General features: G+C 49.0%; 1 protein-coding gene across 1 annotated transcript in view; it reads left to right on the plus strand.

Moving 5' to 3' along the window:
- WDR27 (WD repeat domain 27) overlaps positions 1-10,058 on the plus strand; it is a 98,478-nt gene that overhangs the window by 43,012 nt on the left and 45,408 nt on the right. The window contains exons 20-21 of the mRNA XM_010848520.1: positions 1,831-1,928; positions 3,245-3,366. Coding sequence (XP_010846822.1) covers positions 1,831-1,928; positions 3,245-3,366 — 220 coding nt within the window. The remainder of the gene's footprint in view (positions 1-1,830; positions 1,929-3,244; positions 3,367-10,058) is intronic.

Below are 10,058 nucleotides of genomic sequence, written 5' to 3' on the forward strand. Positions count from 1 at the left end.
GGCCCGCACTGCTCTGAAGGTGGTGCCTGCCGTCTCCCCTGTCCTGCGTCCTGTAGAGTGGGGGCCTGTCAGCCAGCTCCCTTCCTGTAGCTGACCAGCTTCTCGCTGTGTTCACACTGTGATGTTGGTGTTTCCACCAGGTCCTGCCCACCACCCTCTTCTGGGTGGCTCTGTCCCACTGCTTGTCACTCTGCAGAACAAGGTGGCTGCTGTAGCTGCAGGCATCACGTCTGTGTTTCCATGGCAAGATGAAAGGGAGGCCTGTTTAGGCCTGCATGCCTCAGGGCCCCAGGAGCACCCTGGTTGTTGGGTGGGGCTGGTCTCATGGACAAGCTGTTTGCCTCTCGTCTTGGCCCCCTCCCACTTCCCTCACCTCTGACCCAGAGTCCCCGTGGTGCTGACAAACTCACCTTGATGGGCACATGCCAGCCTCCAGCACTGGGGACTCGCACAGAGGCACCTTCTCCATGAGGCACTCCCAGGCTTCCCCCACTGCAGGGGTGTCTGCACCCCCTCTGCTCACGTGACTCTTCTCTCTGAGACCCTTTCTGGGCTGTCCTGTCCACAGTAAGTCGCTGCTATCACCTCTTCAGCCGTCCTGCTGTGTGGCTTTGGGCAGTCTCTCAGCAGGACACACGGGGGGTTATGAAATCTCTGCTGATCATTAAGCTTCATTCCCAAACTTCCCCTGAGGCTTGGCCTGGCTTGTCCCGAGTCTGCATATAGCCTATTCTCCCGGGACGTGAGGCCTGTCCCTGCCCCCCAAGTCACCCCTCTGGGTACCACTTTGTGGCTGGCTCTGCATCAGACCCCTGCCCAGCAGTTACCTCTCTGTGGACGGGATGGGCTGACAACCAGTTTCATCTGCACCTCAAGTATCTGAGAGGTTTGGACACTGAGCCCTAGTGGCTTTGGCCATTGCCCACCTGTACATCACTTTGCCAACAAAGGTCTGTCTAGTCAAAGTCATGGTTTTTTCAGTCATCATGTATGGATGTGAGAGTGGACCGTAAAGAGGGCACAGTGCCAAAGAATTGACGGAACTGTGATGTTGGAGAAGACTCCTGAAAGTCCCTTGGACTGCAAGGAGATCAAACCAGTCAGTCTTAAGGGAAATCAACCCTGAATATTTGTTGGAAGGACTGATGCTGAAGCTGAAGCTCCAGTATTTTGGCTATCTGATGTGAAGAGCCGACTCACTGGAAAAGTCTCTGATACTGGGAAAGATTGAGGGCAGAAGGAGAAGAGGGCATCAGAGGATGAGGTGGTTGGATGGCATCACAGATGCAATGGACATGAACTTGGGCAAACTTCAGGAGTTGATGATGGACAGGGAAGCCTGGGGTGCTGCAGTCCATGGGGTCACAAAGAGTCAGACATGACTGGGCAGCTGAACAGCAACAACAGATAACTTGTAGCCCACTGAATGTCTTAAGCATGTAGGGCTTCCCTGGTGGCTCAGATTGTAAAGAATCTGCCTGTAATGCAGGAGACCAAGGTTTGATCTGTGGAGTCTTGCTAAGTATACACAATTATTTTAAAATTAAGAGAAAAGTTTGTTTTCTCATATATAGGGATGAATTCCACTTGGCTATGTATATAGTAATATTTTTCATGAAGTTTTACTAAAGGAAAAGCTAGAATTACCTAAAGAATAACTTAGGTAGTCAACCTGCTACCTAATAAAATTTACTTATTATTAATATTTATTAATGAAATATGATTGTTAATATTGACATGAAAACTTTTATTTTCAAGTTTTTGAAGGTAGAATCTTGGGTTGTGGCAAAAGGGGAACAAGGGGATAGATGGTCCTCCACCCTCTCGCAGGTACAGACAGAAGAGCTGGTGCACGCCTGTGTGCAGGCTGCTCACGACCAATGCCACGGACATCACCAGCTTGTCTGCAGTGAACGATTTCCACTCCTGTATCCTTTCTCCTGCTGTGAGTCTGATGTTTTCACATCCTGACCATCATCCTTCTGGCAAAGGCTTGTGCTGAGGGTCCAGGCTCCAGGCTTGGGCTGAGCACTCAGACCTCCTAGAGCTCAGGGGCCTTCATGTAATGGCTTCATCTCAATAATGAAAAGAGACCCAGAGGGAAAGGGAAGCTGGAGGTGGGGCGCCTGTGAGGTAGAGCAGAGTGACGGGACCTGAGATTTCTGGTCTGCTCGCGTCTTGAGTAACAGTAGTTCAATGCATTTAGACAGGACACGGCTACACTGAGCACGTGCATCCTTTGATGAACTGACCGGTGTACCCCATCTCATGTGGAAGATGGCAAAGTTACAGCAGTGCTGTTGACAACAAATCGATCCCAGAATGTTAAGTTTTGAGTGTTTGTGGTTACATCATCATTTTAAATTAAAGAGCATTGACTTTATTTAGAAACAAAGCTCTGATCTTTAGGGAGACATCTTATAAACTTTTATTCAAAGGCCTAAGATTCTTTTGAAAAGTTTTATTCTTTAAATTTCAGAACGACTGATACAGGGTATTAGAGGTTCTAGTATATTTTAATTAGAAAGGTAATTTTTTTATGCTAGAACCTTTTGCTAAAAACACAGAAACACTTAGCAGAAATGTGTTGTTCTGACTATTCTCTGTCCTTGAGGGAGGATCCCTGAGTACTCTGGCTTTAGCATTGGGTTTACTATTAGATCTGGTACTTTTTCTATTCTGTACTTTTCAGGCACATATACATTTTGTGTTTTGGCTGCACCACGTGGCAGGTGAGAGCTCAGTTCCCTGACCTGGGATTGAACCCATGATCCCTGCAGTGGAAGTGTGGCGTCTTAACCACTGGGCTGCCAACTTAGCCACTGTCCCTCCTGGTCCACGTGGAGGAAGTGGCCTTGCCGTGTGCTTCGTTCAAGGCTTGTCCTCCATGCAGGCAGCCTGACCTGGTGGGAGGGGGCGCCGTTCACTTCCACGGCCTCCCCATCTAATCTCTGGCTCAGACCCTCTTCAAGCTCGGTGCCTACATGCAGGACGGCCATTCCGCCTCTTGATTTGGGTGTTTCCTGACATCTCAAACCTTGCTTAACTCTCAGGGGACCTAGGCCTCCCGCATGGAAATCCACATGCCTGGCCTCCCCATCCTCCCAGCAGCTCTGGCCACACACCCGGGATCAGGTGGGGAGCGGGCTGTGGTCAGGACTGTCCTGTGGAGCCTCAGGAGATTGTAGCTGGTCACCTGTCCGTGCAACCTTCTGCCGAGAGAAGTTCCCTAACCGAGCCCCAGACATCGTGCTTGCTGCTGGGCGGAACCGGACCTTGGAGGTTTTCGACCTCAACGTGGGCTGCAGTGCGGCTGTCATCACGGGAGCCCATTCTCGGCCCGTCCACCAGATCTGTCAAAATAAAGTGAGTGACCTTCTGACCGCGCACAGCCTTTGTAAACTTTGCGTTTAAGTGTTTAACAAACTTACGATGCAATCTTATAGCAGTTTGCTGCCAAAAGCAGCAGTAATTTTTTATTGGCCGTGAAGCTATTGTAAGCCTTGATGTTGGATGTTAGAAGGCATTTGGATGCTGTGAAGAATGTGGATGTTTGTACCTTTGTCTTTGATGATTCTGTGGTCCCAGTTTTTGATTTTACCACTTTCAAATGAAAATGGTCCCATTTTCATTTACCACTCGGCGGTGGTTTTGGGCGTTGGCAGCGCTGGGTAGATTCTGCAGGGACGTGAAGCAGCCTTGTGGATTCACGGGTCTCTGTCGGGTGCAGCTGGTCTGTCTCGACAGAGGAAGAGTTCAAAATAACACACAACTGGGCGTTGAAGGTCAGGGACTGAGGAGGTGGCCATTCTGATGAATTCATTGTCTCACAGTTTAGTTCAAAAGATGCTTTGTTGCTTAAAAGAACAACAAAGAGACTTGTGAACAGAACTTTTGTTTTCAGGACTACAACTTTGATTTTTAATAGATTTGTAATTGCTTTCCAAGTTAAGGGTTTACTTTATAATGCCTGCAGAAATATGCATTATGGTTCAAGGATATTCTCCTTTTTTAAGTGAAGTCTTACTAAATTGCTCAAAGAAGACTCTTATCCACAGTTTAAGGTGTTATTCAGGTTTAAGTTTCCATGTGACAGTGTGTGTGGACAGCGTGTGTGGTCAGATAGTCGGTGAGGTTCTGTAAGTGGCTGAGTGGGAGGAGAGCGCAGATCCAGGGCCGTGGAGCTGAATTCTCTCAAACGGACTTTGTTTGGTGTTGTCCTGGGGGAGTGAGAGCTGGGGGTGCTGGACCCAGAGTCAGACTGTGTTGGGGGCAGTGGGAGACCCCTGATGCGAGGGCAGTGGCCTGAGGCCCTGCGTCGGAGCCCTGGGAGGTCCGTCTGGACAGCCCGTCCACATGGCCGCAGCCAGAGTCCGGGCTCCTGGCCTTGGCGGGCAGTGGCTGGGGGCTGAGGAGGGGAGGAGCCGCCTCCACCGGGAGGCGAGCGTCCGCTCCTCCCGGGGGACACCTGGTCTTGGACCGGAGCCTCGAGGCTCAGACTGGGTCCTACCTGGACCTTCCCCGCAGTTTACCCTTCGGGGGCTCATTGAGGAGGACATTTCCAATCAAGAGGAAGCTTTTCTGGTTTGTATGATGTTTTCAGCTTGCTGAGTTATTGAAGCAAAGATTATTTTCTTGCACCTTTTTTTGGGGAACAGACTCTTAACTGCATAAAAAACAGCAAAAATATTTTAAACAGTGTGCTCCCGCAGACGAATGGAGGCACCCTCTGAAGAACGCAGTGACGTCATGGCACTGCTGACATAGCAGCCCGGACCCGCGGAGGCGTCAGGCCGTGCGGCGTGATGACGCCCCCTGCCGGCGCGGCTCCTGGGAGGGCTGTGGGTGTGTGTGTGTCTTTTACGGCCGGAATGCGGTTTGCGTTTGGGATCCCTGATCTCACGCTGCTGATTTCAGAGTAAGATCTGCCAAGGTGGCATTCCAGATTGATTATTAGACCTGGTAGAGTCCTGGACTTTTCAGTGAATTTGATAATAGACTCATATATCTTTTCCACTATAAATCCATTATAAATCCTATTTTCTTTTTTGCATGTTTTAATCTTTCTTTCTGGAGTTTATCATACAGCCTTAAAAACTTGGTTGAAAGTTGGTATGTTAGAGATCAGTATAAGGTTTTTCCTCAGTTTGGTTCCCAAAACTGTTTAAGTTGAGAAGGCAAAGTATAATTTTGGTGTTTTGATGCTCTTTTACTTATAACGTAAGGATAAAGCCTTGGCTTTAAAATAGTGGTAAAGACAATTCTTTTAAACTTAGCTAACTAGATTTTGTCATATTTTCAGAGAAGTTATTTCATTTTGAAAGTAATAAGTTGCTATTTTGACTGATATCTTCCTCTCTGTTTCCATTTCATAAAAAGATGTTTTAACCTTTTGCATATAATGCTTCCCTCTGTTATAAGGATTAAATACTATAATGTATATTAATTTCTTAGCATATGCTAAATTCACTAAATGGAAACTATTTTTAAAAATATAAATTTATGAGGGCTGGTGGACATTGCCTTAGAAAACTCTTAATCTTCATATGCAACTAATTTCACACAATTCCTTTGTTCCCATGAGTGTTAAGGAGAAACGTATAGAATTGTGCTTCCTGCAGTTGAAAGTCAGGCTGAATTATTACAGAAACGATGTCTGCTTTCAAAGAAACTGTGGCCGGCAAGGTGGGAGATGTGGGTGTGAGTTACGCTCACTCGTGCAAATCTGACTCTTGAAGCTCCATAAAGTGTGTCAGTCGCTCAGTCGTGTCTGACTCTTGCGACCCCATGGACTGTAGCCCAACAGGCTCCTGTGTCCCTGGGATTCTCCACGCAAGAATACTGGAGTGGGTTGCCATTCCGTTCTCCAAGGGGTCTGCCCAACCCAGGGATCGAACCTGGGTCTTCTGCATTGCAGGAGGTTCTTTACCGTCTAAGCCACCAGGTAAGTCCACTTAAGTTCAGTAAGGTGAGAGAAAAGAGTGCCCCTCCCAGCGATGAGAACAGGATGCTTGTGCTGTTCTGGAAGGTTGGAGCAGACGGCATTCAGCTGCAGCCACATGTCCTTCCACGTGGTCAGACAGAACTTAACTTTATGGGGCCTTTGACGGTGCAGGAAAGAGAGAAGCAGGTCGACCTGACTCCTGCCGGAGGGTCTGGACAGGTCCCTGGGTCTCAGGTTCCTCTGTTCCCAGACTGACTTGAATATAAAATCCCAGAAGGGGGTTAACACCACGAACACAAACCTCCAGAGGATGTAGGTGTGAGTCCAGATCCCCGTCAGCCTTGGCCCCCGTCCACTCCTGCCTCTCCAGGAACCCTGCCCACCCAGCCTGCTGCTAAAACATACACCCCCAACCCGCGCCCGGCCTTCAGTTCCTCGGGGGCCCCGCTGACACTAACCCCCGACTCCATGTCCAGCCTTCGATTCTTCAGGGGCCCCCCTGACACACGCCCCGACTCAGTGTCCAGCCTTTGGGACCTCAGGGGCCCTGCTGCTTCCTAGATAGGGGCAGCTTTGCAGGTAGCCTCTGGCTCTGCTCGTGTTCATCTCTGCTTCTGTCGTCAGGGTGTGTGTGGACCCTCTGGTCTCGGGTGAGGGGGTGGGGCATCCGCGTGGCTGGGGCCGCTATCCTGCACGGCGGCACTGCTGTGGGATGCCCCACGCCAGGCAGCACAGACCTGGGGGTACTTGCAGCAGGGGGCTCGCCTGCTATCACCAGGGTCAGGCGTGTGCAGGTTTCCAGTCCTCAGTGTGCATGTCCCCAGGGGCAGGCGTGTGCAGGCTCCTAGGCCTCAGTGTGCGTGTCCCCAGGGGCAGGCGTGTGCAGGCTCCTAGGCCTCAGTGTGCGTGTCCCCAGGGGCAGGCGTGTGCAGGTTCTAGTCCTCAGTGTGTGTGTCCCCAGGGTCAGGTGTGTGCAGGCTCCTAGTCCTCAGTGGCGTGTGCAGGTTCCTAGGCCTCAGTGTGCGTGTCCCCAGGGGCAGGCGTGTGCAGGTTTCCAGTCCTCAGCGTGTGTGTCCCCAGGGGCAGGCGTGTGCAGGCTCCTAGGCCTCAGTGTGCATGTCCCCAGGGGCAGGTTCCTCTGGCTCCTGTGCCTGTGGGGTTGGTCCCAGTCGCTGTCCCCCAGGCTCAGTGGAGCAGAGGGCTCTGGGCCCCCAGCCAGGCCACACGAGGTTTCCTCCCCGGGCGCCTGGGAGCCGGTCAGTCCTGAGCTGTCCGCCGTGTCGTGGTGGGGCTGGGGAAGCAGGCACAGCAGCCTGCGCTGTGCGGTCGGATGAGAGGCATTAGGTTGGGAAGGGAGTTCTGAGGGGTTTGGTGGGAAAAGAACTGGTTTTACTTCCTTAAAATAAACATCTGAACGGTATATGATGGGATGAAAAGATGAGGGTATAAGTTTAGAGGTTTACCCCATGGCTTAATAGCTTTCTTAAACTTCCCTGACATTTCTGTTCAGTTATGCAGTGGGCATCAAAGTGTTCTGACTTAACAGAGCCCTGCAGGAACTGTTGTCCTGCAAGTCCAAGTTCAGGGGAAGCAGAAGTCACAATTGGCCCAAAAGTCCCATTTCCACTCGGATAAAAAATATGTCGTTTCTGATTTCCTTTCGGCTTGGTGACAAGTGCAGCCTCATCGGCAGGTGCCGCTGGAGCTCTTTGTGAGCGTCTGGGTTCCTGTCGTGACCTCTTCTGAGGATCACCGCAGCAGTCTCGTGTTGCACAAGCAGAACTGAACTCATTTTACCTCCAGTCACAAAAATGAGGGCCTTGTCTTCCTATTTTTGAAGTCCATTTTATATCATTAAATGGCTTATTTTTAGAATGAAAGTGCATACGTATTTTTTATGATTTATTGATATCTTTAAGAATCACAGCAGATGTCTTTTTTTATATATATTAAAAAAAACCTTATTGGCTATTACTCTTTTTTGTGTCTGAAAGAGATACTTGCATTTTTTTGTGATGTAAGTCTGTAATGTGCATGCATGCTCAGCCTCTTCAGTCGTGTCCAACTCTTTGCGACCCCATAGACTGTAGCCTGCCAGGCTCCTGTGTCCATGAGATTTCCTAGTCGAGAATACTGGAGTGCGTGTGCTAAGTCACTTCAATCGTATCCACCTTTTTGCGACCCCATGGATTGTAGTCCTCCAGGCTTCTCTGTCCGTTGGATTCTCCAGGCAAGACTACTGGAGTGGGTAGCCTTTCCCTCATCCAGGGCATCTTTCCAACCCAGGGATTGAACCCAGGTCTCCTGCATTGCATGAGGATTATTTACAGCTGAATCATCGGGGGTGCCCAAATGTATAATCAGTCAGTTCAGTTCAGTTGCTCGGTCATGTCCAACTCTTTGCAACCCCATGAATTGCAGCACACCAGGCCTCCCTGTCCATCACCAACTCCCAGAGTTCACTCAAACTCACGTCCATTGAGTCGGTGATGCCACCCAGCCATCTCATCCTGTCGTCCACTTTTCCTCCTGCCCCCAATCCTTCCCAGCATCAGAGTCTTTTCCAATGAGGCAACTCTTCGCATGAGGAGGCCAAAGTATTGGAGTTTCAGCTTTAGCATCATTCCTTCCAAAGAACACCCAGGACTGATCTCCTTTAGAATGGACTGGTTGGATCTCCTTGCAGTCCAAGGGACTCTCAAGAGTCTCCTCCAACACCACAGTTCAAAAGCATCAATTCCTCAGCACTCAGCTTTCTTCACAGTCCAACTCACACATCCATACATGACTATTGGAAAAACCATAGCCTTTACTAGATGGACCTTTGTTGGCAAAGTAATGTCTGCTTTTTAATATGCTATCTAGGTGGGTCATAACTTCCCTTCCAAGGAGTAAGCGTCTTTTAATTTCATGGCTGCAGTCACCATCTGCAGTGATTTTGGAGCCCCCGAAAATAAAGTCTGACACTGTTTCCACTGTTTCCCCATCTATTTCCCATGAAGTGATGGGACCAAATGTATAATACTAGACAGCTAATTTGAATTGAAAGCTAAAAAATAGGTAAAATTTTAAATAGTTTAATGAAACTATCTTGTCACACCAGAACTTTAGATTTTCAGAAATAATCAGATCAGATCAGATCAGTCGCTCAGTCGTGTCTGACTCTTTACGACCCCATGAATTGCAGCACGCCAGGCTTCCCTGTCCATCACCAACTCCCGGAGTTCACTGAGACCCACATCCATCGAGTCAGTGATGCCATCCAGCCATCTCATCCTCCGTCGTCCCCTTCTCCTCCTGCCCCCAATCCCTCCCAGCATCAGAGTCTTTTCCAATGAGTCAACTCTTCACATGAGGTGGCCAAAGTACTAGAGTTTTAGCTTCAGCATCATTCTTTCCAAAGAAATCCCAGGGCTGATCTCCTTCAGAATGGACTGGTTGGATCTCCTTGCAGTCCAAGGGACTCTCAAGAGTCTTCTCCAACACCACAGTTCAAAAGCATCAATTCTTCGGCGCTCAGCCTTCTTCACAGTCCAACTCTCACATCCTTACATGACCACTGGAAAAACCATAGCCTTGACTAGACGAACCTTTGTTGGCAAAGTAATGTCTCTGCTTTTGAATATGCTATCTAGGTTGGTCATAACTTTCCTTCCAAGGAGTAAGCGTCTTTTAATTTCATGGCTGCAGTCACCATCTGCAGTGATTTTGGAGCCCAAAAAATAAAGTCTGACACTGTTTCCACTGTTTCCCCATCTATTTCCCATGAAGTGGTGGGACCGGATGCCATGATCTTCATTTTCTGAATGTTGAGCTTTAAGCCAACTTTTTCACTCTCCACTTTCACTTTCATCAATAGGCTTTTGAGTTCCTCTTCACTTTCTGCCATAAGGGTGGTGTCATCTGCATATCTGAGGTTATTGAGATTTCTCCCTGCAATCTTGATTCCAGCTTGTGTTTCTTCCAGTCCAGCGTTTTTCATAATGTACTCTGCATCTAAGTTAAATAAGCAGGGTGACAATATACAGCCTTGACGAACTCCTTTTCCTATTTGGAACCAGTCTGTTGTTCCATGTCCAGTTCTAACTGTTGCTTCCTGACCTGCATACACATT

The sequence above is a fragment of the Bison bison genome, unplaced genomic scaffold (genome assembly GCF_000754665.1).
Source record: "Bison bison bison isolate TAMUID 2011002044 unplaced genomic scaffold, Bison_UMD1.0 scf7180017864269, whole genome shotgun sequence".
Lineage (NCBI taxonomy): Eukaryota > Metazoa > Chordata > Mammalia > Artiodactyla > Bovidae > Bison > Bison bison.